Here is a 27,293-nt window from a genome sequence, read left to right as displayed (position 1 = left end):
TTTTCATTTCAGAAATTCTGAAGTGGAACCAAGAGTCTGTGAGCCGTGGCGCCTGCACTCAGAAGAGATGAAGGACATCGACATTGGGAAAGAGTACATCATCCCCAGTCCCGGGTACAGGAGTGTGAGGGAGAGAGCCGGCTCTTCTGGGCAGCACAGAGAGCGCGACGAGTCCAGGTTCAAGAGAACTCGACCGGTCAGTCTGGCCCGGGAGTCCTTTTTCTCACCTGCTGGTTGTATCAGACCACGCCTTGGGAAATGTGGTGCATACGTGGAAGCTTTGTTCTTCCTGTATTGGCTATCAGTCACTGTGAAGAATCCTGGTAACTGATAGGGTAATTACTGGTTCACAGTGAACACTCAGTAAATGCAAGGAGGGATTGACTCCCAGCCTCTCGCCTGTGTCTCCCTTAGTACCCTCCTCTTTCTCACTTCTACTCCATTGTGCCTTCTTTGCTTAAGAGAAGACAATATCTAAGAGGGAAGGGGGTGGAGAGAATATGAACCATTAAGCTCCATGCATGTACCTAAGCAAAATCGGTTTTATCTTCTGCCTCATGTGTGTTTAAAATGTGAATCCTTTGGAGAGACTCTGACACCAGAGGGTGATTGGAACAGTTCTAGTGAGTTGTGGGGTGATCAGCAAGCAAGTGAATTCACGGATGTTCGGCAGTCTTTAGGTAGAAGTCTGGTTTCCTCCAGTGTAAATCATGAAGATACCTCTTATACTGGAGAAAAACATTTCTTCTAGGAGAAAGGCATTGAATTCTTTCTTGAACTGCAGAAGTGACTAATAGGGCAGAATGTGGGTGACTAGCTTAAGGAAACTGTTTGTGTGTCTGTGATGTCAAATCTTGGGAGTTGGGAAAGGTATCAGCTTTGCCACCTGAGACTGGCATGTCACCAGGCTGACATGACCTGTTGCTCTGTTGTGTGTGAATCAGCATTGTCCCACCACGAGGTCTTGCTGTCCCCCACTGTGTTGACAGAATGCTGGCCCATTCAGGATTCACTTTGCAGAAGCCTAGATTCCACATAATCAGTGTCAAATACGTCTTTGGCACCAGACTTAATACTTCTTTGTGCCCTGTTGTCTAGACCTTATGTTAATTGAGCGTGTCCTGAAGGATGGCTTCTGAGCTCTTCCAGTGTAGCAGCTGAATGTGGAAAAGGTCACACAGGTGACGACTTGGGAAGCAGAGCCTTAAAGGGAGGTCAGGTAGGAAGGTTTTTTAGGCAATAAAGACCCACAGGCATGGGAGAAGAAAAAGTATCTGGCACGGTGAGACCTTGGGTGAGGTGGTCATACCCATCAGAGGTTTGCATATGAAGCGGTGTCAGCAGCAGTACCTAACTCATGAGATTGCCCAGGATTAAGCGCACTCACACACAGAAATTGCCTAGCATGAACGGTACCTGGCATGTGTCCAGCGCTCCATAAACCTTAGCTCTCAGAACCAATTGTCTAGCACATGGGATGCGGATGGGGAGCTCAGAAAAGCTGCGTGTGCTGCTAGGGAATCGTTTCCTGCAGTCCTTGGGGGGCTCTGGGAAGTTACTGGGATTTCTTTTGTAACTTCTTATTTTGAGATCATTATAGATACATACCCAGTTGTAAAAACATGGAGAAAGATCCTATATATATATATATATATATACACACACACACACACATATACATACATATATGTGTATGTGTGTATACACACACACACGCACACGTCATCCAGTTTCTCTCAATGGTAATGACCTGCATAACTAGTACAGTATCATCATAGGACATTGGTTGACCTTGAAATAACCCCTGACCTTAAGATCTCACTACAGACTGGTGCCGCGGTTCACTAGGCTAATCCTCCACTTGCGGTGCCGGCACCCCGGGTTCTAGTCCTGGTTGGGGCGCCGGATTCTGTCCCTGATCCTCTTCCAGTCCAACTCTCTGCTGTGGCCCGGGAGTGCAGTGGAGGATGGCCCAAGTACTTGGGCCCTGCACCCCATGGGAGACCAGGAGAAGCACCTGGCTCCTGGCTTTGGATTGTCACAGCGCGCCAGCTCCAACGCGCCGGCTGTAGTGGCCACTTGGGAGGTGAACCAACGGCAAAGGAAGACCTTTCTCTCTCTCTCTCTCACTGTCTAACTCTGCCTGTTTAAAAAAAAAAAAGATCTCACTGGTTTTACACTCACTCATATATGTGTGCACACATGCACATAGGCTCTGCATGGACTGTTTCCATATGTACAGATTTGATTGACCACTGCCACAGTCAAGATGGGAAAGTCCCATCCCAAAGATCTCCCATGCACCTCTTTCACAGCCACCTCCACCTCCCCCTGCTCCTCTCCTAACCACTCACCCTTTCCCTATCCCTGCCATTGTAAGACGCTGTGTAATAGCGTCACCGAGTATGTGCCTTTTTGAGATTGCTTTTTTCTCTTGGCCTAATTTCCTTGATAGGCACCTAATCTGTTATGTGCATCCATAGGACTTTACATTTTATTGCTGAATAGTAGTCCATGTTGTAGGTGGGACACAGTTTGTCTAATTATTCATCCATTGAAGGACATTTGGGTTATTTCCAGTTTGTGGAATAACAATAAAGATACTTTGAACATTTGTATATAGGGTTTTTTATGAACCTTAGTTTCCTTTCTTTGGGTGAATGCCCAGGACTGCAGTTGCTGGGTCATATGGTAAGTGCACGTTTAGTTTTATGAGACACTGCAGTGCTTTGTCCCAGAGTGGCTGTGTCATTTCACATGGCCACCAGCAATGAGCCAGTTCTCCTGCATTCTTACTGGTAAGTTAGTGCTGTCATTTTTATTTTAGCATTCTGATAGGGATGTCTGACATCTCGTTGTGGTTTCCATTTGCATATCCCTGATGTCTGCTGACATTGAACTGAGAAGGGATTTTTAAAAACTAGTTTTTCACCTTGGAAAGATTAGTCTTAGGGCCAGTGTTGTGTAGTAGGTAATGGCATCCCATATCAGAGTGCTAGTTTGAGTCTAGACTGCTCTGCTTCCAGTCCAGCTTCCTCCTAATGCACCTGGGAAGGCAATGGAAGATGGCCCAAGTACATGGACCCTTGCTACCCATTTGGGAGACCAGGATGGAGTTCCAGGCTCCTCAATTTGGCCTGACCCAGACTTGGCTACTGCGGTCATTTGGGGAGTGAACCAGTAGAAAGATGATCTCCCTTTTTCTATCTCTCCCTCTCTGTTGCTCTGCCTTTCAAATATTTTTTTTTTTAAAGAGCAAGATTAGTCTTGAAACAATGCAGAAAAAGTCTGCTACAGGAGAGAGACTCAAAACACAGGAACAGTCAGGGGGCTGTTGCGACTACCCATTTGAAACGAGTCTGTTTGAAAGCATGGAAGTGAGGATGGAGGAGAAGGCAGACGGTGAGGGGCGTGTCTGGAATGGGAGGAAGGCACTGGGGTGTTGGAATTGGTGGTAAGGATTTACACATATGAGAAGACACAGGGGAGAAGGAGATTTGGGAGGTAAGAGTGAGTTTGATTCTAAACATGTTGTATTTGAAGTGCATCAGGTGAAATAATCAGTAGGTAGAAGAGAGACAAGGAGTAGGGGGAACATGTTGGAGCCAGAGGTGTGTCCATGTAGATGAAGCCCAAGGGTGGCTGGGGCCTGTGACATCGTCGGGGACAGGGTCCGGTCCAGTTTGTTAGGCCAGACTTGACATTAGCATGAGCACTGGCAGCAGCACGCCCTTTCTCTGTAGGTGAACTGCAGAGTCATTGCTGGGTCTTTCGTTGCCTAAATGATTGAGCCAGCAGCCGTGGCCGCCAATCCTCCCCACCCCACCCCCTACCCTCCACCCCCCATTCCCCATGTGACAGAGCCTTTTCTGGAAGAAACAGGACAGCTAGTTCAACCTCAGTAAATCTCAGGAGTCCACATGAGTGTTGTTCCCATTACTCTTTCATGTTTCCTAAACCTCTAAATTAGAATGCTGTTTCCCTGATTTTTGCTGTATCCTTGTACCCTCTGAAGTTTTTTTTTTTTTACTTAAAGTATTTATTGTAATTTATCCTTATTTTCCCTCTCTCTTTTTTTTTTCTTGCTTAGCCTTGACCTAATCTATAAAATCATAGGTTTATTCATCCTCTTTTTGGACACACATTAAAGTAAATGCATAGCTATTAAAAGTATTTTTAAAAGTCCACATACCATCTAGAATCTTCTTGAGTACTACCTGTCAAAAAAGAAAATATGTGTAAGATATATTTATCTTGAGCTTGCTCATATGTTGTAAGTTTGCAGACAGAGAGAACCAGCAAGATGAAAAAAAAATGCAGTTTGAGATGGTGTAAAAATGGATAATATGAGTAGTTGGGAAGTAGAAGGTAAGCAGCTCATTGGCTAGAGATTGCAGTTTCATGTCCCACCATCAAAACCAACAACCACATCATCAGTTGATAAAGAGGAAATTTGGGACAGGGACGCCCAATGTCAGGCACACCTGCCACCCATCAGAAATCACAGACGGCACCTCTGAGTAGCAAGAGAGGAGGCTGCCTCTGTGCCCCAAGTTGGAAGATGAGGTTTCACTCACCACCATTGGCCTTGGCTGGATCCAGTTAAGAAGGAGGCATGAAGCCTTATCAGAAGCAGAGGACTCAAGAGAAGTCCAGTGCCTCCCACCGCCACAAGCTTTAAGCCAAGATTCAGAACACACACTTTGCCCATTTCTTAATATTACGACCAAATCTTTCTTTTGGAATCTCTTTGGGAAGATTGCCCCAATCACTCTTATCTTCAAATATCTGAACTTCCCTACATATGCTTGGAGGGAATTACTGCAAAAATAATACATCTGCATAGGCCGGCGCTGCGGCTCACTAGGCTAATCCTCCGCCTTGCGGCGCCGACACCCCGGGTTCTAGTCCCGGTCGGGGTGCCGGATTCTGTCCCGGTTGCCCCTCTTCCAGGCCAGCTCTCTGCTGTGGCCAGGGAGTGCAGTGGAGGATGGCCCAAGTCCTTGGGCCCTGCACCCCGTGGGAGACCAGGATAAGTACCTGGCTCCTGCCATCGGATCAGTGCGGTGCGCCCAGCCGCGGTGGCCATTGGAGGGTGAACCAACGGCAAAGGAAGACCTTTCTCTCTGTCTCTCTCACTGTCCACTCTGCCTGTCAAAAAAAAAAAAAAAAAAATCTGCACACCTACCCTTTCTTTAGGACTGTGATGTCGACGCCTATGGCCACACACACGGATGCCTCACAGGCGTCCTTCAGTCCTCAAGTGCTGCTTTCTACGACTGTTCGTTCTTGGAGCCTGAGTAGTAACTTCAGCTGGCGTTGGGCTGCCATCACTTCAGCCAGCATGGAGATTTATATCTAGGCCACTACTTGACACCATTACTGTGCCCAAGGCATGACTCTCCAGGCAGGGCTCCCTTTCTTAGAATTGTCTTCACACATGCACCTGTAGATCACCAGACTGCACACCCCCGATGTGTTTCTTTTCTTCAGAGATGATGGTTAAGCGTTTTCTTATTTGGCAAATGCTCAAGCACTCTCCAGTGGTCTGGTTGCAGATACAGTGGTACTGGGCCTGCCTGACCACCGAACAAGCCTCAACTCGCAGACGTGTGCTTAGATGCCTATAATTTGGCTGCCATGGAAATTAATAAGAAGGAAGAATTGCTTCTCTCTCAGGAAGACACCAAGAGGAGGTAGCCTTTGACTGGAGCCTTGAAGAATAGGTAGAATTTGGAGAAATGAGAACACACCAGGCTGAAGAGCAAGTTGGAAGTAAGGACAACCAGACCCTGTTGTCTTTAAGCATAATGTGTGTGATGTCATACATAAAGAGGACAAAGTTGGTGGGTTTCAGACTGTGTGTGTATTCCTGAATAATAAACCAAGGAATCTGGATTTTTATTGCTTTAAATTATAAGCAAAAGCAAGACACTATCTAATGCTGTTACAAACTTTAGTGCTGTCGGGTCAAAGGGAATGGTGACTTGTTTTTTACTGGCATGTCTAATCTGGGAAAGAGGAAGAGTGGAAAATAAGCAGAAGTCAACTAAAGATCAGGTGCCATTATTTCTGCACTATTTTTACCCTTCTCTCAAAAGTCTGCCACTAGTAGAATTTTTTTCCCACCAAATTACAATATTCTCATCTAAGAAAGGTAACAAAGCAAATATTCATAAAAGTCTAGGGATCTTCCCTTAGTGTTTCCTTAGTTCCATTCCAGGGGTGGGAACCTTTTGTCTGCCAAAGACCATGTGGGTATTGATAACATCATTCGCAGGCTATATCAAATTGTCAGCTTAAAGATTAACCTCTTGTAGATTTATTGAATCTCAAATTCCACCTGTGGTTGCCTTGGCAGAGGCAAAGCAAATGACTTCACAGGCCTTATATGTTCCCCACCCCTGTCAGTTAATTTGACCATTCAATCATGCTTGGAGTTTTCATAATTAGTGATTTGGAATATTTTGTTGAGCTGCAGTTACATTGTAGGAATCAGGAGGACGTGGATCTAATCAGAAATTATGCTAAGCATAGTGTTATGAAAGCAGTATGGGCTCATTGTAGAAGATGTGCCAAGTTTGTAAGATTATAGCTGGAAAAAATACACTTACCCTTGACCTCTATCCACAAACAACTGTTGTTTTCATAAAATGATCTTGTCTGGTACATTATACTTTTAGAGAATTTGACCCTGAGATTTTCTTTATAGACTAAGAGTCTATAAGAGTCTGTGAATTTGTGCCCTTGTGTTTTCAGGGTCAGGAATATCACCTGTGAGTTCTACTTTGTCTTAGGAAAGGAGAGAGGGATGAAGAAGATGAGTATTTGGAAGCTTTTCGTTTTTCTCTTGCTTGGTACTCAGTGACTCGGCAGATTTTCTGGACATTGTTAAGATGAGTAAGAACACCTGCCTGCCTTTTTTTAAAAATTTCCTTTTCCTCCCTGTAGGCATCCATAAAGCTTTACAAGACTCGATAGGTGTCTCAGGCACTGCTGGGTGATACGGTATCTGGCCTGGTGCCCGGTGTTGATCTCCAATAGCAGCTCAGAGTTTCCCAGTGAAGATGACAACAGTGCTGCTATTGGTGAGAGCCCAGGTGGCTCTCCTGCTTGGTGATAGCATCAGTGCTCATGGGACTCCTGAGGTTGGCCCGTGGCCTTGATCATGAGCTCTCTTACGCTGTCTGCAGCAAGACTGCTGTACTTTCCTAGGAAACGCTGCTTAAGGGAAATAAATATAGCCTGTTGGCATGAGTCAAAGGAGATCTCCATCAAAAAGGAAGCAACGTATTGGAACTTGCTTCCTGTTTGTAAGCAATTTTCAGTACGTAAGCATATTGTTAAGATAAACACACAGTTACAAGTGATTAAGAAAAGCTTTTTCAATGAAATTTTGGTTCCACTTTTAGGTAGCCTTCTGCTAATGCCTTCTTTAATGTCCCATTATCCCATTATTTTTCCCCTATTCTTTTTTTTTTTTTTTTTTTTTTTGGACAGGTTGAGTTATAGACAGTGAGAGAGACAGAGAGAAAGGTTTTCTTTCCGTTAGTTCACTCCCCAAATGGCTGCTATGGCCGGCGCTGTGCCGATCCGAAGCTAGGAGCCAGCTTCTTCTTCCTGGTCTCCCATGCGGGTGCAGGGGCCCAAGCACTTGGGCCATCCTCCACTGCACTCCTGGGCCACAGCAGAGAGCTGGACTGGAAGAGGAGCAACCGGGACTAGAACCGGCACCCATTTGGGATGCCGGTGCCGCGGGTGAAGGATTAGCCAAGTGAGCCACAGCGCTGTGCCCCCCCCCCCCCCCAATTCTTAATAAAAAATAAAAAGGTCTTTGCCAGGGACAGGAGAGGAGGGTCTCTGGAAATCTTTGCAGTGGCTGAACCTGCCATTAGCAAACTTCCAGACTAATGTAAAATTAATTTGGTGCATTGAAGTCCACTAATTAGCAGAATTAAACTTGTCTGTTGCTTCCCTCCATTCCCTGCTTTTAAGGAGTTAGCCTATTTAAGTAATTAGATGTTAAATATATTGTAATTATTTAAGGTTCTTTTCTGTTAGGAAATGACAGATGGGAGCTTCTGTTTACCAAGGCCTGCCCATGGAGTCCAAAAACAAGACTAACTTTGAAATGTACGTGTGTTAAAAAAATGGGTAGGTCTTTCTCAAAGGCCATGGCTCCTAGTTCCTGTGTAGCCCCGTCTCCCCAGAGTCTGGTCCAAGAGAGAAGTTTACTCAGTGGGCTGCAGCTAGGGCTGGTCCTCCTTAGTGTTGTTATTTCTGGAGTTAACGGAGCTCCTGGCTTCCCTTAAAGCGTTATGTTCCCCTGCCCACAGAACAGCTGGCAGACGCCTGCAGTCCCGACAGCTGCTCCTAACCTTGGAGTACGATACGCTTGTTTTCAAAAGCAAAACCTTGCTAAAAGAGTCACATGTTGTTGTTAGGAAATCTGTTCTGTGTTGTTGAAATACAGACTTTAAGAAGCAAACTACCCAGAATGGGTTATATTAAGTGGTTATAGTTGACCGGCTTTGTAGGGATCTCATAATCTCTACACCACGTTTGCTTTCGTTTAGCGTTATCCACATCTAGGATTGGGCAGACTTAAATGTTGCCGCTCATGGCAGAGAAACAGCCCAACAGCCTGCCGCTCAGCTTGTGTGTGTGCCTCCTGCCATGGTGGCAGGGTCTTCAGCTCTCCCTCTTTGCCATCATTCGATCACCACACTAATTTTTCAAAAGACCACTGTACTAATCTTTGAGAGTGAAATTAACTCAACTGGACAAGAAAGAATAGTTGCCCCACAAAGGGGCAAGGTAGACGCTGCGATGACTGGCCCGGGTGTAGAGCGGCACGCTCAGCAGACCGGGCTCTTCCCGTGTGGCCAAGCAGCGTGTCCGCCCTGCGGTGCCTCTCTCCTTTCTGTGTGTTGACCCTCTTCACTCTGCTGGTAGCTACAGCAGTCATCTTTACATTAACCAGGCCAGTGCAGACGGAGCCCGAGACCTGCCGTGTGAAGCCTTTAACACATCGGGCCAGGTGCTGAAGGGTTTTCTTTGGAAAAATAATTTTTTTTTTTTTTAAAGCTAACTCCTAAAATTCTTGTTGAAGAGATTTTTGTCAAATGGAAAAAACCAGCATTGCCAAGTTCCGCTAAGTCAGCAGTGGTGTTCGGACCAGTCTGCGTGTTAAAACCACTTTGGGCCAGGCCGCTTTCCCACACCAAATAAATCAGTCTCTGGGGAGGAAACCCAGGCTTTGGTTCCATTACCAAGCTGCCTCCCGGGTTCCAGGGTGCAGCCAGCAGCCCCGGGAAGAAAGTCTCACCTAGTGGCCTCCAAGTGTTTCCCCTGTGTGCTCCCCGCCCTGTGATTTATTTCGGTTTAATCCTTATTATGATCTTAACAAGGTTAATCTCACACTCTCCGGTGTCATAGGAGCTTGGAATAAATTCCTTGGAGTTAAGTTTACGAAACAACTGAAAGTCCTCAGATTCCTGCTGATTGTGCGGTGATGCGAGACTATGACCCACAGGAAAACACCTGGCTTCCCACGGCGCTGCTCCTGAGTTCTGCTCATTGGCTGGATAGATTCCCCCGGGGAAGCCGCACTAGCTGACCATCAGCACGAGGAGCACGGCGCCCCTGGAGCCACGGGCCGCCACACAGCGCGTTGGCGCTGGCAGCCAAGGGCAGGGCTGCATGCGCAGCAGTAGGTTCTGTCGACCGCATCCTGCGTCTCCCCCATGAAGATACAGTTCTAGAGTGTGGCTGACCCTTTTGGCTGAAGGGGCTGCTCGTCACAGTTCTTCAGGGAAGAGCCTGAGGTGGTCAGGATCCCGTGAACAGCCGGCTGGGGAGTGAGGCTGTGGGGAGAACTGGGAGAGGAAAGGACTTGGGGGAGATTGTTTTGCTTTTGCAGGAGGTAGGACGGGCGGAAAAGCCTTTTAAATTTAAAGAGCAGTTTTAATTTCTTCTTTTCAATTTAATTTTGAGTATTTTTTTAAAGATTTATTTATTTGAAAAGCAGAGATACAGAGAAGAGAGGTCTTCCATCCACTGGTTCACTCCCCAGATGGCCACAACAGCCGGAACTGGGCCAGGCCAAAGCCAGGAGCCCAGAGCTGCTTCTGGGTCTCCCACACGGATGCAGGGGCCCCAGGACTTGGGCTATCTGCCACTGGTGTCCAAGATGCACTAACAGGGAGCTGGATCGGAAGTGGAGCAGCTGGGACACGAACCCGTGTCCGTATGGGATCCCGGCACTGCAGGTGGAGGCTTAACCTTTTATACCACAGTGCCGGCCCCTAGTTTGTAATGTTCTGAGTCTCTCGGGAACTCTAAGGGCACAACCGTTCCCCTTCAAAGTTTGGCCTTTAGATGTTTGCCGTAAAGGCGCCTGTGGGACCCAACTTCCGCCAAAAGCTGTTCTCCGAGGAAGGAATCAGGATTCCCGAGTACAGCCTGTGTGCTCTGTGTTTGTGTTAGGGGAGGAAGACTTGTGGGATCCCAGGATTGTGCCCTTTTACTGCTGTCCTGCAGGGCGGCGCCAGCCGTGAGTTCTGCAGCCTCTCCTGGCCTGGGAAGCTGTGCGGCCCACTGCCTTGGCGCTGGATGCCTGCCGTTGCTAACTGGGGAACAGCTTGATAACCCCCAGCGCTTAGGCTGCCGGGGAGTAAGGTTACCCTGCTGTTGTCCGCCATCACAGAGAGGGTGGCTTGTTCAGCCTGGGGAATGAATTCTGGCCCCTCTCTCTCGTCCCAGAGGCCTCAGTGCAGGGGAAAACACACGGTTGCCCTGTCTGGCAAACGTTCCTCCCTTGCAGCCGGGATAAGGCCGGCCCGGCAGTGGTTTGGGTACATGCGTTAATTACGACTGTGATGAGAGATGGCATTAGGGCCACGGAGGGAGACTTGTGCAGGCCGCTCTGTTGCTTCTGAATTGCTTGTTCCTGTTTCCCTCTCCAAATGGGCATGCGTGTTGTGGTTGTGTGTTTCCCTGGCCTTCGTCTGAACGTTGGCAGAATCCGAACTTTCATTGTACCTTTCTGGTTCCCCAATGTCCCTACTCCTGGCCCATTGCCATCACCTTGGCAGAAAAAAAAAAGTGCTCTTAGCCACATTGTCATAAAGAGAATAAAAATGGCAGCAGTATTTTCTCATCTAATGTTTTTTTTCAACTCCTGGATCAAGCAGTATTTTTCCCTTTGGAACAAATCGCCTGCTGCAGATGTCCCTGTCTGTAGCTGGGCTGTCTGGCCACCGTGAGCTTCTCACCCTGTCACACTCCTTAGGAGGGAGGAAGAGGGAGTGGGTGCTCGAAGGAGAAGCTTTGAAAGGTTTACCTCTAGGAAGGATTTGTAGCAGCATAACCTGAAAACCAAATGGCCTCCTAGAATACATTCCCCTCGCTCTGCATTTATCAAGAACTGACTCTGTTAGCTGTATGGCTGTCTAGGCGCTCCCTGATACTATTGACATTTTGGGCCAGATCAGCTGGGAGACTGTCCTGTTCGCTGTGGGGTGGACAGCTCCTTCCTGTGGTGACAACCAAGCGTGTCTCCCAACATTGCCAAGCAGCCCTGAGCAAGCAAAAGTACCCTCACTTGAGCACTGCTGGGCTGTGTTGTCCATTCTGGGAGTCGCTAGCCATGGACGTGGTTACTGAGCACTGGAAACATGGCCAGTCTGAATTGAGATGTGTTGTAAGTATAAAATGCACACTTGGGGGTCTGGTGCTGTGGCCACCAACTACAGCACTAGCATCCTATATGGGCATCAGTTCGTGTGCCTGCTGCTCCTCTTCCAATTCAGCTCCCTGCTAGTGGCCTGGGACTGCAGCAGAAGATGGTCTGCAAAAAACTTCTCCTCCCTATATGTTACTGTCCATACTTAACATTGATTTCCCATTTAAAAAACAAAAACAAAAACTTGCTTTTAAAGCTTGAGTACTAAAAAGAAACACTTCATTTGCAAACTATTAATAATTTTATATTGATGTTAAATGAATAATCATTTTTTTGTGTTGAGTAAAACAATTAATTCCACCTTTTACTTTTTAAATGTGGCCACTAGAAAAATCTAACTTATATCATATGCTATACATGTGTGGCTCATATTACTTTTTTTTAAAATTTATTTATTTGAGAGACAGAGATCCACTACCCATTGATTTTACTCCTCAAATGCTCACAACAGCTGGGGCTGGGCCATGCCAAAGCTGGAAACTGGGAATTCAAGTCAGGTCTCCCATGTGGTGGTGAGGACCCAACTACTAGAGCCTTCGCCTGCTGCTTCATAGGATGTGCATTAGCAGGAAGCTGGAATCAAGAGTGGAGCTGGTGGGCCTGGTGCTGTGGTGCAGCGTATTAAAGCCCCAGACTGCAGTGCCCGCATCCCATATGGGTGCCGGTTCAAATCCCAGCTGCTCCACTTCTGATCCAGCTCTCTGTTGTGGCCTGGGAAAGCAGTAGAAGATGGCCCAAGTCCTTGGGCCCCTGCACCCACGTGGGAGACCTGGAAGAAGCTCCTGGCTCCTGGCTTCAGGTAGGCCCAGCTTTGGCTGTTGTGGTCATTTGGAGAGTGAACCAGCAGATGGAAGACTTTCTCTCTCTCTCTCTCTGTAACTCTCTTTCAAAATAAAATAAATCTTTTTTAAAAACAGGAGTGGAGCTGGGACTCAAATCCAAGCATTCCAGTTTGCAATGCTGGCGTCCCAAGCATTATCTTAACTTAGACCAGTGCCCGATGCTGCGTTCTATTTCTGTTGGACAGCACTGAGCGAGGTGTTGATCTACTGTAGTTTAGCCATTAGTCTTGTAGTAGGCATTTCAATCTTTGTACCACTGGGTTTAAATAATTTCTGTTCTTTGGAAAATCTTCCTTCCTACAGTAAAATTACGGAGACACGTGCAGCATACATAGTGTTTTGCGCGCCCAGTCTGTTCTCTGGGGTACTTACTGGGAGTGTGTTACAGATTGGCTCAGTGTTCAGGTAGTATATATTTGTCTGCATTTCCCTCCTTTCCATGTTGGATTTTATCTATTTCTATTAAGGTCTTTATATAATTGTATCTTAAAATTCAGTTTTTATTTTTCGATTGGTAACTCTTGGATCTGTCCTTACTTGTATCTTTGGCACCTGGAATACTGCCTAGCACTACATAATGAGTCCTTGCTGAATGAGTGGATTTTTAAAAAAATCATATGTTTTCCAGTAAAAGGCTACTATTATAAATGTATTATTTCATCAGTTAGCTGGTCATTTTTTTAAAGCTCTATCTCTTTCCTTTAAGGCTAATTTTTTATGTAAAATGTTTTCCCTTTGATAGTTGAACTCATCTATCTTACCTTCAACAAGTTTCTGATTTTCAAGGAGAAATTGAGTCTGCTTTTCACAGCTGGTCTAAATACGCTACTTAATTTTCTGCTATTTATTTCATCTAGTTTATGTAACTTGTTAGGGTTAAGTCCACATGCATTAATGTGTGGTGTGAAACTGGAATCTCAGTTCCTCTCCAACCTGGTATATATCTGTCCCTAAATAGTCACTGACTAGTGATTGCCCAGTCGGTTGTATTATTTATGCTGTCATGTAGTAAGCTATTATAATTTTAATATGTTAAGTTTTTTTTTTCTCTTGGTTCATTTCCATTTGCAATCCTTTCAGCCTTAGAATGTTGATAGCACACTTTTATAGAATGTTAAGTGTGGCAAGATATATTTATTTTTACCTGTAAAAGACACGTATTTATCTGCTAGAATGCTTGGCCACATAAGCTTTTTTAGGAAGCATAGAGAGGAAGAGAAGTTAGATATCCCAGTGGGTACACATCTGTGTACTCACTGGCAGGTTAGTGTAAAGATGCTTGTATTTTGTGTTGAACTCTACGTCTATAATGTTCCTGTCCTCTAGCATCTGTTCATCTTTGATTTAAGAATAATTAGAGATGTGCATTTTTGCAGTTAAGTGAAGCCATTTATTTACAATCTAGTGTTCTAATTACATGGTTGTGACTGGCTTTGGAAACTACTATTTGCTTAAAATGAGCTTAGTTAGGAAAGTCAGAGTTACTGAGTTATAGTAACAGAGTTACTAAGTTATAGTTGATTTTAATCTGGCCCTCAGCTGGGGGAAGGAGGAGAAGAGACTGCCGAGGTCACCTTGTACAGCTGTGGGTTATTTGCTTTTCAAAATGTTTTCATTTATTTGAGAGGCAGAGAGAGAGAGAGAGAGCTCCCGTCCGCTGGTTTGCTCATCAGATGCTTGCAACAGCCAAGGCTTGGCTAGGCCAGGTTGAAGCCAGAAGTGGGGAACTCAGTCTGGGTTCCTCATGTGGGTGGCAGGGACCTAATTACTTGAATCACCTTCTGGTGCAGTTTAACAGGAAGCTGGGAGTGGGGACTCGAACCCAGGCTCTCCACTATGAGATGTGGGTGTCCTGAGATGCACCTTAACAGCTATGCCAAATGCTTGCCCCCTACCTTTTCTGTGGGAATTCCCACATTATGTTTTTTCATTACATAAAGTTTTGAGGATTACTGCCATTTTGGCCATTTCGGGTTGAGGAGGTAGTCTTTGTGAAGATAAAATTAAAATTGCACTGAGAGCCTTGTTCTAAAATGGGAGTCAGGACAGGAACCTCCAATCTCAGTTATTGCAGGCATTTGATAATGCCACTGCAGTACTTAATGATAAACCTGGGGGCATTTGAGTTTTTTTTTTTTTTTTGTTTTGTTTTTAAGAGCCTTTGAATTTGGCATTCTGTGGTAGAGGCACTAACTTACTCATTACCCGGGAGGTGGTGGAAAGTGGCATTGTTATGTATCATCAAAGGAACAAAACCAATGCAAGTTAGAGGGTTAGTAATTATTATTAAGTCCATTCATTTTTCTGTTAATAGTTTTTGGTGAAAACTGTCACTGGGCATTTTAGAGATGAAGAAATTGAAATTAGTGTGCTGTACATTTAGAAACTGGCAAATTCTTGTTCCTACTATCTGGAAGGCTTACACATAGGAGGTGATGATGGGTAACTTACTTGTTGGAAGAACAAATCAAAGACATGAAGATTCTAGTTTCTTCTGAATGATAGCATGGTATTCTCATGTCAGCACAAAACTTGGCATACCAAGTTTTCCTTTTCTGATGTTTTAGAGTCAAAACATTTCCCCAAAAATCTCTGACCTCTTGAGCTTGATTCACCTGGAAAGACAAAGGAACTAGAATAGCCTAAACAACTTTGAAAAGGAAAATAAAGTAGGAGGTATCATAATACCATATTGTAAGTTACCCTGGGGGCCGACGCTGTGGTGTAGCAGGTAAACTGCTGCCTGCAGTGCCAGCATCCCACGTGGGCACCAGTTCAAGTCCCAGCTGCTCCACTTCTGATCCAGCTCTCTACTGTGGCCTGGGAAAGCAGTAGAGGATGGCCCAAGTCTTTGGGCCCCTGTACCTGCATGGGAAACTCAGAAGAAGCTCTGGCTTCTGGCTTTGGATCTGCCTAGCTGCAGCCATTGTGGCCATCTGGGGAGTGAACCAGTGGATGGAAGACATCTCTCTCTCTCTCTCTCTCTCTTTCTCTCTCTCTCTGTAACTCTGTAACTCTCTCTCTGTAACTTTCAAATAGAATAAATAAATCTTTTTTTTTAAAGAGTTTCTCTGTAGCTACAATACTCAAGCCACTGGTATCAGTGGAGACAGACAAATATATCAATAGAATAGAATCCAGGACTAGACCTCTATCAGTATGGCTGACTTTGGAAACAGGTACAAAAGCAATTTAATGGAAAAGAGACAGTATTTTTAAAAAATGTTTATTTTCATCTACTTGAAAGGCAAAATAACAGAGAGACAGACATACAGACATATTGAGATCTTCCATCTGCTGGTTCACTCCCCAAATGCCCACAACAGCTAGGGCTGGGCCAGGCCAAAAACAGGAACCCTGAACTTCATGTGGGTCTCCCACATAGGCCGAAGGGGCCAAATCACTCCAGCCATCATATGTTGCCTCCCAGGATGCCTTAGCAGGGAGCTGGATCAGAAACAGAGTAGCTGGGACTCAAACCAGCCCTCCAATAAGGGATGTAGGAGTCCCAAGTGGCTGTACAACTCACTGTGCCATAACACCTGCCACCAATAGTCTTTTTAATAAATTGTATTGAAACAGTTGGATATCTATAGGCAAAAGGAAAAAAAAAAACCCAACTTTACCTAAACCTTATACAAATTAACTTAAATGAATCATAGATCTAAATGTAAAACTGTAAAATTTTTATAAAAAATTATAGAAAAGTCTTCATACCTTAGGATTAGACAAAGAGTTCATAGAACAGTAAAAGCACACTACAAAAGAAAAATCTAGAAATTAGACTTCACTAAAACCACAAACTTTGGTTCTGTAAGTGGCCCTATTGAGAAGATAAAAACACACTGAAAAATGGAAGAAATGCTTGCAAATCTTTTATCTGACAAAGGACTTGAATTGAATCCAGAATATATAAAGCACTTTTTTTTTTTTTGACAGGCAGAGTGGACAGTGAGAGAGAGAGACAGAGAGAAAGGTCTTCCTTTGCCGTTGGTTCACCCTCCAATGGCTGCCGCAGCCAGCGCACTGCAGCGGGCGCACCGCGCTGATCCGATGGCAGGAGCCAGGTACTTATCCTGGTCTCCCATGGGGTGCAAGGCCCAAGGACTTGAGCCATCCTCCACTGCACTTCCGGGCCATAGCAGAGAGCTGGCCTGGAAGAGGGGCAACCAGGACAGAATCTGGCGACCCGACCGGGACTAGAACCCGGTGTGCCGGCGCCGCAAGGCGGAGGATTAGCCTAGTGAGCTGCGGCGCTTGCCTATAAAGCACTTTCTAAACTCAACACTGGGGGGACATTTGGCCTGGTGGTTAAGATGCCCATGTCCCATATTGGAGTTCATAGGTTCAATACCTGCCTCTGCTCCTGACTCCTGCTTCCTACTTCCTGTTAATGCAGACCTGGGAGACAGCAGTGATGGCCCAAGTGGTTGAGTCCCCACCATCCACATGGGAGCTCAGGATTGAGTTCTGGTTTTGTCTTTGATTCCAGCGTGATGCTCTTGCCAGCGTCGGGGGAGTAACCCAGCAGATGGGGAGCATATGCACTGTTTCTTTCCCTGCTCTCAAATAAGTAAATAAATAAAACAAAATAAATTCAGGGTCTGGCACTGTGGTGTAGAAGGTAGATGCCTGTAGCACAGGCATCCCACATGAGCACCAGTTCAAGTCCCTGCCGCTCCACTTCCAATCCAGCTCCCTGCTAATGTGCCTGGGAAAGCAGTGGAAGATGGCCCAAGTGCTTGGGTCCCTGCACCCACGTAGGAGACCTGGATGAAGCTCCTGGCTTCAGCATGGCCCTGTCCTGGCCATTGTGGCCATTTGAGGAGTGAACCAGTGGATGGAAGACCTTTATCTCTGTCTCTGTCTCTCTCTCTCTCTGTAACTCTGCCTTTCAGATAAGTACATCTTTAAACAAATAAAAATAAATTCAGCACTAAAAGAATAATCCACTTAGGAAGTAAATAAAAAAATCTTTTATAGTTACCTTACCAGAAAGCTTGTGGGTAGCAAATAAGTACAGATGCAGTGCATCCTTCATCCTGGGAGGTAGTGTAGGTATAATCCACAGGGCACAGCATGTCACACTTATTAGAATGGCTGAACTAAAGAATGGTGCCAACATCCATTGCTAATGAGGATGTGGAGAAATTGGATCGCGTACATTGTTTGTGGGAACGTAAAAAGTTGCCATAGTGATTTTGGTGGTAACTAATGTTTTAATCAATAATAATGTCAAACTGTTCTGTATACTTCTCATGTTGTCCAAAGTTAAAACAAAATGTCAGATCTCCATCCCAAAACAAATCCAAAGTGGGTATGTTTTCCAAGCCCCAAGTGTGGTTCCAGCAGTGATTTTTGGATTTCATTGAAGTCCAAAGGAAATTTCTGGATTTTAAAATCCATTTGTTCTGGAAATAGTAGCAATGGTTGTACAACATTATGAATGTAATTAATGCCCCCTGAATGTATGCTTAACATTGGTTAATATAAAATATCCATTTAACCGTGTCATTTAATAGCTTCCACCCAACTTACAACTGCAAGTCATTAATCTGCAATGCAGTGACATGGCAAAGGCTGATATCAGGAGAAAATCGAATCGGATTTTGTAATGCCTTCCAAGACGTGAATGTTCTTTAGTCTTTTGTCTTCTAAAGCTTTGGCTGTCAAAACAAGGCTGATCCCTCTAACTTTCTGTACCTGCTCTGTATACAGTCCCAGTATCCACTCACGCTAGATGGGTTTGCATTTTTAGTGTTTGTTTCTCCTTTCTCAACTCAATAGGGTTTTTTTTTTTTTTTTAAATTATATGCAGCATAAAAGTAAGACAAAGCTTTATTGTGTGCTTGAATCTCGGCAATCTTTAGTTCATTATAAAATATCATAGTTCCTAACCACTAAATTAAGTGTTCGCCTTACACATAGAGGCCTGTGTAAGAATGGATTCTTTTCTTGATGTTGACTGATTTTTCGTGTTGTGCTGTTAATCACTTCCTTTGTCAGAATGAAGTAATTGTGCTTCCCAAGGCTGGGCACTTCCCCGATACCAAGCAGTTGTCTAAAGGTACACGACTAAGCCGTGAACCTTGATGTCAGGCATCTAGGTGGCCCCTGTGCACCAACTCGACCCTTTCATCTACCCTACTAAGATATGGGTTGCCTCTGTTTGTGGCAAAGAGGTGGCTTTGTGCAAGGCTCCCTGTGTCTGCTGCACTGCTGAGCTCTCTCTTGGCTTGCAGGGCCTGTTCTTCATTACTGTTTCTCAGTAATTGCTGGAAATATCTGTGATGATGTGAGTTACACTGTCCAGAGAGAAAGGAAAATGGGGAGATTGTGGAACATAAAGACTCTGCCACAGAAAAGCACAAACTTTGAGTTGATTTTAGGGTAAATGAGGATAGGTGTGTCCAGATTCGTGGTCTACCTTCTTCTGCCAGTCAGATCTTGAATTCCATGTAGTTTTGTTTATCTAATTAATTCACGTTATGAGCTTTATATGTGACTTTGTATTTCAGTTTATGAGATCCTCGCTGAAAGTCACGGTGAGGGAGTGGAGCTCTCTAGCTCTGTAGCTGGGAGAAAGCCCTTGTTCTGCTCTTCCTGTTGCTGATGAGAGAGAGACCAGTGTGTATCCTGGCTCTTTCCCTATGGCAGGGCTGCTTGTGAAATTTTTGTCATAGAAAATTGGCCATAGAATTTGCAGGTAGTAGTGAAATAATTGATTCTCAACCCACACTGGCAAACAGAAGATAAAACACTTTGATGATTAAAAACAAATTTTAGGGGTCAGTGTTGTGGCACAGTGGGTTAAGCTGCTGCCTGTGACACCAGCACCCCATATGGGTTCATATTTGAGTCCTGGCTGCTCTACTTCCAATCCAGGTCCCTGCTAATGCAGCTGGGAAAGCAGCAGAAGATGGCCCAGGTGCTTGAGTGCCTGCCACCCATATGGAAGACTGGGGTGAAGCCCTGGCTGTTGCAGCCATCTGGGGAGTGAACCAACAGATGGAAGATCAATCAATCTTTCTCTGTCTCTGTCTCCCCCCAGCCTGTATAATTCTGCCTTTCAAATAAATAAAATCTTTTTAAAAAATTTGAGAGGCTGCCATTTTGGTGCAGTGGGTTTAGCCACCACTTGTGATGTCGTCTTCCTATATCAGAGCACTTGATGCTCTGCTTCCAGTTTAGCTTCCTGCTAATGTACCGGGGAAGGCGATGGAAGATGGCCCAAGTGCTTGGGCCCCTCCCACCAACATGGGAGGCCAGGATGGTATTTCTGGCTCCTGCTTTCAGGCCAGGCCCAGCCCCAGCCATTGGCAGCCCTCTGAGGAGTGAACCAGTAGATGGAAGATCTTTCTGTCTCTCCCTCTCTATTACTGTGTTTTCCAAATAAATAGTAAGTCTTTTTAAGAAAATATCCGTGTATATATTGTAAATTTTAGAATGTACAACACAAGTATCCCTTGGAATTTCTTAGTTAAGATGGAGCAGTTTGAGGTTTGCGCTCTTCAGTCAGTTAGCTGGGCCTCTCTCCTGCCCGTCCAATGTCCTTTAACTGCTCTCGCCTCACTCCCTGTCTGCTGGCACAGCTGGAATGCCAGGATGCCTTGGAAACGGCAGCCCGAGCAGAGGGCCTGTCCCTGGACGCCTCCATGCACTCTCAGCTCAGAATCCTGGATGAGGAGCACCCCAAGGGAAAGTACCACCATGGCCTGAGTACCCTGAAGCCCATCCGGACCACTTCCAAGTAAGTGGCCCTTCCTGTCGGCCGTTCACAGCTGAAGTAGCCAAAGCCGTTTAGAGCATTCGGGTGAAGATTGGAAGAGATTGGGATGGCCTGTCTTTGGTCAGGGGATTCGTGGACCAGAGAGCATGTTTGAAATGCCGCTGGCCTGCCCACATGTGCTAATAGCCTTGTGACTTGGGCTTTCTCTCCCTAGACACCAGCACCCCGTGGACAATGCTGGGCTGTTCTCCTGTATGACTTTCTCCTGGCTTTCTCCCCTGGCCCGTGTGGCCCATAAGAAGGGGGAGCTCTTAATGGAGGACGTGTGGTCTTTGTCCAAGTTCGAGTCCTCGGACGTGAACTGTCGAAGGTAGGTGTCGCTGGTCTACCCACCGGGCCCACAGGGTCTGAGCTAGGAGTGTGGGGCCAGCAGTGGCCTTTAAAGAGCTGAGCAGTCCAGGGGCGGGAGGGTCCCTTGGGGATGGCTTCCTCTTTGCTCTTCTGTATCTCCTATTTCACTTTAATCCTGTTTTAACCACGGGCTTTCTCTCTCTCTCTCAGCCCCGCTTCTCTTCCTGAGTCTGCGGGAGATTATGTCGCTGCCTTGTGACAGAATACATTTTTGTGGTAGCCGATTGTCATGATTAAAATCTAGTTTACAACTGTGCATTGCATCCCAGGAGCCTTCAGAAAGGGCTGGGGGTCCCTTGAGAAAGGACATTTGGACCCACAGACCAGCTTCATATATTCTGGGCTAGATCCCTTTGTGGGGTGGGAGGTAGGCTTGTGTGTGCCTCAGTTTCCGTGTGCTGAGCAGGGTACAGAAAGGGTTCCCCGAGCAGGACAGATGCATAGTTACCCGCAGAGGGCAGTCGGTCCTCAGAAGGTGAGCGAGCACGCACAGAACCTTATTAAGAGGAGGCTTGTGTGAGTGGTGACAGCAACTGGAGACAAAAAGGGGTGTCAGGAGGGAGGCGAGGGGGTGTGGCTTCCCACTGGGGAGATGGGTAACGGAGGACTGTGCCCTTGTTAAGATTAGAGAGACTGTGGCAAGAAGAGCTGAAAGAAGCCGGGCCAGACGCTGCGTCCCTGCGAAGGGTCGTGTGGATCTTCTGCCGCACCAGGCTCATCCTGTCCATCGTGTGCCTGATGATCACGCAGCTGGCTGGCTTCAGTGGACCAGTAAGTTCTAACCATCCTTTCTGGCAGTCTCCAGGGGCCCGGCCCCGGCCAGCTCTAACCCTCTCGTTCCGTTGCAGGGGTTGTACTCACCTCTGGCTTAGCTGGCAACCTTGGAGAGAGCTCCAGGTCCATCAAAAGGGGTCAGAGACTTTTGGAGAGAATGGTTGGCTTGTCAGCAGCCAGAGGGATGAGGGTGCACTGTTGCCAGAGAAAGAAATGGACTTGATTTGCTTTCCCAGGGCGGGGATGCAACTGAACTGATTTTGGCCCTGCGCAGACAGGACCGTACTGTGTGGTCGTGTGTTGATGTGAAATGACCGTCTCAGGCCGGGTCCGGGCAAGTGTTTCTTGGCAGTGCTGTGAGTGGGCAAGAGTGGTGCTGTGTGGCACAGGCCGGCGAGCTGGCCCGCGATCGGAGACATGATATCACATGTTGGATGGTTCTGTGGCCCATGAGTCCTCAAGAAACTGGAATATGGTCGAGGTGTTTAAGAGTCTGACGTGGAGTTCCTTTCGGGTTTTGGTCTATGGTTTCAAGTGTGTGGTGAATGCTGGGGTGGCAGCTATGGTGTTTTTCCTAGTCTGTGCTAAAGCAGCACGGGTATGAGAGCCTTTGACAGCCCCACGGTTTTCCGGGCACCTGTTTCTCACACCTGCTATGCTGCCTTACACTTGAGACTTTGATTGAATCTGTTCTCTACACATCTGCCTCGAGGCATCGGAGCGGTAGTGCTGCTTGCACTGTGTGTTTGCAGTGTGTATGAGTGAGCTGGAGCTCAGGGTTCGGGTAAGTATGTGCATAAGGTGCGTGGTGATTAGGTAAAACTAATTCACAGTTGTTACTTTCATGTTTTTTAAATGTTTGTTGCCTTTTTATAAAGTTTTGATCTCTTTTCTGAAGCAGAGAACACTTCTGGTATTGGGTTTCTATATCTCTTGACAACTAACATACTTTTATGTAAGTTTTAAATAAGTGAGACCATGGCACTGAAATGATGTGTTGAGTTACTGACCAAAATGGCAAACACGTGCATAGAGCCAGCTTCCCCTAAGAAGAGCTTCTGTCATTGTGTCACTACAGGGCTGGTGACTGCCCTGGCCCATCCTAGCATTCATTCATCAGGGTGGCACGGTATGCAGGCTGTCTGGAAAGGTCACAATGGGCTTTCGGAATTCCATTTGGCCAAGGCAAGAACTTCATTGGCTCCCCTCTAAAATACAATTCCACAGATGGTTGGGATTTCAATTATTTTGGCTTGGTGGAAAAAAAAAAGTTACCTAGGCATGTTCAGCTTAGCAGCTTTCCAGGCACTACCCTGAGCACCTGTGTGCTCTTCAGCTGTCATTTATGTTGAGGTGGCACCAGGACATTGATCTCTCAAACTCTCAGAGAAGCCAGGGAAAGCCGAGAGCCTTCCTGGAAGAGGAGACCAGCAGCGAACTCTTCCTTCCGCTGCCCATAACGGGAAGATCACCATAAGGCCAATGTCAGTTCCCAGCATTCTGTCCCCAAACACGGGAGAGGGCAGTGGGCCCTTCCATAGTCTCTTTCATTGATTTAAATAAAAACAAATGATTGAAAGTGTAAATAAATGCAAACATCTCCTTTGGAGTTCCAGTTCTAATACATTTCTTTTTCACTGGAAATTACAGAATCAGGCTGGTTTTGAGATTAGTACCAGCAGTGAGTAGACCTCCTGTCTGAAATCCTTTCGAGGATTTATGCACATTTTCTAAGCTAGCACAACCTTCCAATTGGCTTAATGTATTTTTAATCTGTTCTCATAAAATTTCTATAAGAGCAGACTCACCAAATATGGGCTCCCCAATATAGCATCGTTGTTTCTAGCCCTACCCACCCCCAGGTCGCATTGAACTTTGAAACACAATCAAATGGTGTGTTTTGTTTTGTTTTGTCTTAAACTGCTGGCCAGCTGACACTGGACATTTATGCATCAGGATGATCCAAGGTTGTGTGCAGGCACCCGGAGGTCACCATAATACTAGTGGCATACCAGAATCTGTGAGGGTACAGTCCTGACCCAGAAGCAGTAGCCAGACCGCTAAATTTACAGAGACGCCTTGGAGCCTTCTTGGATTAAGACAGTTAAAACACCAGGCCTGATCTCTGATCTGTGTGGAAAGAGTTAGCGTCCATCCTGTAGACCTGCTAGAGAGGGCTGTCTCCTGCAGCGTGGTCTCTCGGTGGATGCTAATGTGGCTCCGGGGCCTCTGGGGACAGGACAGTGCAAAGCCTTTAGAGAGGTAAGTCTCCCAGCCTTCCAGCCTGTCTCCAGCTACAGCTTGCTTGGTGCTGTCAGGATCTGGATTTGGGGGGAGTCTCTCTGTAGTGGTACCAGTGACAGAAGCTGTTCTTTAGAATTTTCAGGATGGCTGTATTCTGCGGTCAGAATGAGAGAGGCAAGCTGGGCGGAATCTCTCGCCAAGAGTTCAGGTAAGGTAACGTTTCTTCGCTGGGGATGCTTTCCGCAGCCAGGCAGCTATGCTGACAGTCTCGAGTTTGCTCCCAGTTTGTTTAGATTTAAATGATACGTTGATCACTTTTTTTAAAAAGCTGAATTTTGTTTGGATTTTCTTTTTCATGAAAACCTTTTTCTTTTCTTGTATCCCATGCAAAATGGTTTGAAATGTCAATTGCTTTTTAAAAACCCTGTGTGTTGGAAAGTCTTTAATCTGCTGTTTGCTCTTTCTCCCCCCTCCTTTGAAAGTTTTGCGAAGTGTAAACGTTCATTATGTCTTTCGGCCTTCCCCGCTCCTCCCTTCTGGGAGGCGCTCATGCTATTGCCCCCCGGTGCTGAAATCGGCACTGTAAAGGGCTGGGGAGGAAGGAAGCCCACACAACAACCTGCTGTCCTTTCGCGCCTTCCTTTGGAGCCTGGCCGTCCGTGCCGTGGTGTGTGAGAAAACGCGTCACCGCACTGCCATCTTACTGAGTCGCTTCACGTGAGGAAAAAGGGTCTCTGGGCCTGTGGCTCAGTTCCGCCTTTTTGGATTGTGTCCTGGAAAAGAAGCCACTCTTCTTGCTAGTAAACCAGCAACGCAGCCGTGGGCAGTGGTGACCCATACAGTGGGAAGGAATCAGCTAAAAAGCTGAGGGAGGGAGAGGTGGAACTCGGTAGCTCTTGGGATCTTAATATCTCGTCTCTGATTCTCTGGTCAGATTATTTATTGGGACTCGACATAAGCCTGGTTTTGGGGTTTTGAGGGGGGATCTCCTAGCACATGGTGGACGTCTGGTATGACTCTCAGGAAGCACGAGAAATGCAAGCTAACTCAGAGTCTGGCTTCTGAAACGCAGCGTTAGTGACCTCAGGACAGCTGGGCCTGGCCTCCATTTTTGTCCGTCATTCAGCGGCCGTAACCTTTTGCTGTAAGGAACTGGGGTAGATGGGTGGATGGGTTTTGAGTTAATTCTCTTTTCTTCCCTTAGGATGGGGGATCGGTTTGACGTTTCCTCTGTGGTGGTCGGTTTGATTTTGTTTTTGTCAAGTTCAACTTTAGCTACAAGGACTTGAAAAGACTCTGAGGGCCGCCATCCGTCTCTCCTAGAGGCCTAGCGTTCTGTATTCTGTCCCGAGCAGAGTGAGCTCCTCACAGCCTAGGGCACGAGGAGCCCCAGCAGTGTTAAGCAGAGTACCTTCCAGTGGGGAGGGGGGAGTTCTTCGTTTTGTTTTGTTTTTTTAATTCTCTTTCCTTAGCAGCAAGGTCTTTGTTCCTAGAGAATCCACTCCATTGCAGAATGATTGCAACTTCAGGAGCCCTAACCGATTAAGTGCTGTCGGCCTGATGTGCCACCTCGGACTCTGGAAACAGCTCTTGGTTCTATTCTGTATCTCCGTGGTGTGTAGTGAAAACCACAGCCGGAGGCCAGCTGACCTGTTAGATGGCTAACCCTGTAACCCTTGACTCTGTATGTGCCATTGTATGTTACTGCAATGCTCCACCTGTTGTACAGTGTTTGTGAGATGCTCTTTGCAGATGGTACTTTTATATATATCTATTTTTTCACTTTCAATAAAAGTACGTTCCTCCCCACTTGCTGGTATTTGATACTGTTGCTGAATGTGCCTCGTGTGAGTGTGTGCTGCGGCATTGCAGGACCTCAGAGCTGGAGGCGGCACTCGGTGGTTCTTGGGGGCTGGCTGCCTTCCCTCTGCAGGTGGTGGTAGACATATGCTACCTGAGGTAACATGTTTCTGTTTTTGGGAGGGAGTGGGGCGTGGGGAGGGCCCGGGGAGGGTCTCTGGATTTTTGGTGGTCTGCTTTGTTTGCTCTCTTCTGTACTATTAAACTGCTGATGTTTATTTTCAGGAATGTTTTGCAAATGCACTTCTCACTCTTCCCCAGTACAACTGTAGGTACACTGTTCCTTTTTATCAAATAAGCACGTTTGAAACGATACAAAGAAAGGTCTTGATTTCATTAAAGAACTGTATCCATGTGTGCAGATACTGGAATAAGGTCAAATATATACTTTTGAGTGACCATGTGTTTAGAATGAATTTCAGCTCATGGACAGGTTTATGTTACATTAGAAAGAGCAACGGTTTTCATGGTGTCCTAACAGAGGCAGAATTCAAATTCGACCCACCTCCTGCCAGATGCCCTTGAATAAACGAACTCCCGCAGGTGGTCAGTAGTACCTGGCCACCCGAGACGCGTGTCTTCCTTTAGGGCGTGCTCATCGCCACACAGCCGAGCTGCCTACTCTTTCTAACTTAACGTAAACCTGTGGCGTTGTGTGTGGGTGCTGTGGAGGGGTTCACAGTGCTGTGTGTTTCTCCCTGTAGGCCTTCGTGGTGAAACACCTCCTGGAGTATACCCAGGCCACAGAGTCTAACCTACAGTACAGCTTGCTGTTAGTCCTGGGCCTCCTCCTCACAGAAATCGTGCGATCCTGGTCACTCGCCCTGACCTGGGCATTGAATTACCGCACCGGTGTCCGCTTGCGGGGGGCCATCCTGACCATGGCATTTAAGAAGATCCTTAAGTTAAAGAACATCAAGGAGAAGTCCCTGGGCGAGGTGAGGGGCGGAGGGGGGCAGTGTTTGCTCTCTGGCAGAGTGCAGCTTCCTGGCTTAAGCATGTCTTTCCTCTGGGGCTCGCCCTTGCCCTTCCTCTTCCTCGCAGAGTCGTCCCTCACTGCACTTTGTATCTCGTAGCTCATCAACATTTGCTCCAACGACGGCCAGAGGATGTTTGAGGCAGCTGCCGTTGGCAGCTTGTTGGCAGGCGGACCCGTGGTTGCCATCTTAGGCATGGTCTATAATGTAATTATTCTGGGACCAACAGGCTTCCTGGGATCAGCTGTCTTTATCCTCTTTTACCCAGCAATGGTGAGTACGTTTCCTGGCTGAATGTTGGCAGGTTTCCTAGGAGACGGGTTATTTCCATTGGGTTCTAGTAGCCATCACTGAGGTGTCGAATCTCTGATCGAGAATGTTCTCAAAGAAGGTACCTGGTGCCTGGTTTAAGCAAGTCTAGAGGTAGACATGCTCAGGCCCCCTGAGAGGAAGTAAGGTGTCACTTGAATAAAGGCAGTGGCTCCTAATGACATTAGAAACAGTCTGAGGATGAGCATTTGGGGCAGCAGTTGGGATGCCTGCATCCCATATTGGAGTGCCTGGGTTCAAGTCCTGGCTCTGCTTCTGATCCCAGCTTCCCGCTAATGCACACACTGGGAGGCAGCAGATGATGGCTTAAGTACTTGGGTCTCTGCCACCAGCGTGGGAGACCTGGATTGAGTTCTGGGCTCCCAGCTTCAGCCTGGCCC

The 27,293-nt window shown here is 46.6% G+C and overlaps 1 protein-coding gene across 14 annotated transcripts in view; it reads left to right on the top strand.

Annotated features, from left to right (window-relative positions):
- ABCC5 (ATP binding cassette subfamily C member 5) overlaps positions 1–27,293 on the top strand; it is an 88,611-nt gene that overhangs the window by 3,550 nt on the left and 57,768 nt on the right. For 6 of the 14 annotated variants that reach the window (XM_002716488.6, XM_089332026.1, XM_017346971.4 and 3 more), the window contains 6 exons: positions 13–196; positions 20,181–20,338; positions 20,532–20,687; positions 21,352–21,499; positions 26,311–26,544; positions 26,683–26,856. In XM_002716488.6, the coding sequence (XP_002716534.1) occupies positions 68–196; positions 20,181–20,338; positions 20,532–20,687; positions 21,352–21,499; positions 26,311–26,544; positions 26,683–26,856 (999 nt within the window). In that variant the 5' untranslated portion in view covers positions 13–67. Of the gene's footprint in view, positions 1–12; positions 197–20,180; positions 20,339–20,531; positions 20,688–21,351; positions 21,500–23,879; positions 25,879–26,310; positions 26,545–26,682; positions 26,857–27,293 lie in introns of those variants that run through there. The other 8 variants (XM_008266622.4, XM_089332030.1, XM_070072399.2 and 5 more) reach the window with 3 other exon arrangements.

The sequence above is a fragment of the Oryctolagus cuniculus genome, chromosome 4 (assembly GCF_051225735.1).
Source record: "Oryctolagus cuniculus isolate XC-2025 breed Fujian yellow rabbit chromosome 4, ASM5122573v1, whole genome shotgun sequence".
Lineage (NCBI taxonomy): Eukaryota > Metazoa > Chordata > Mammalia > Lagomorpha > Leporidae > Oryctolagus > Oryctolagus cuniculus.
This window is presented reverse-complemented; position numbering and strand designations above follow the sequence as displayed.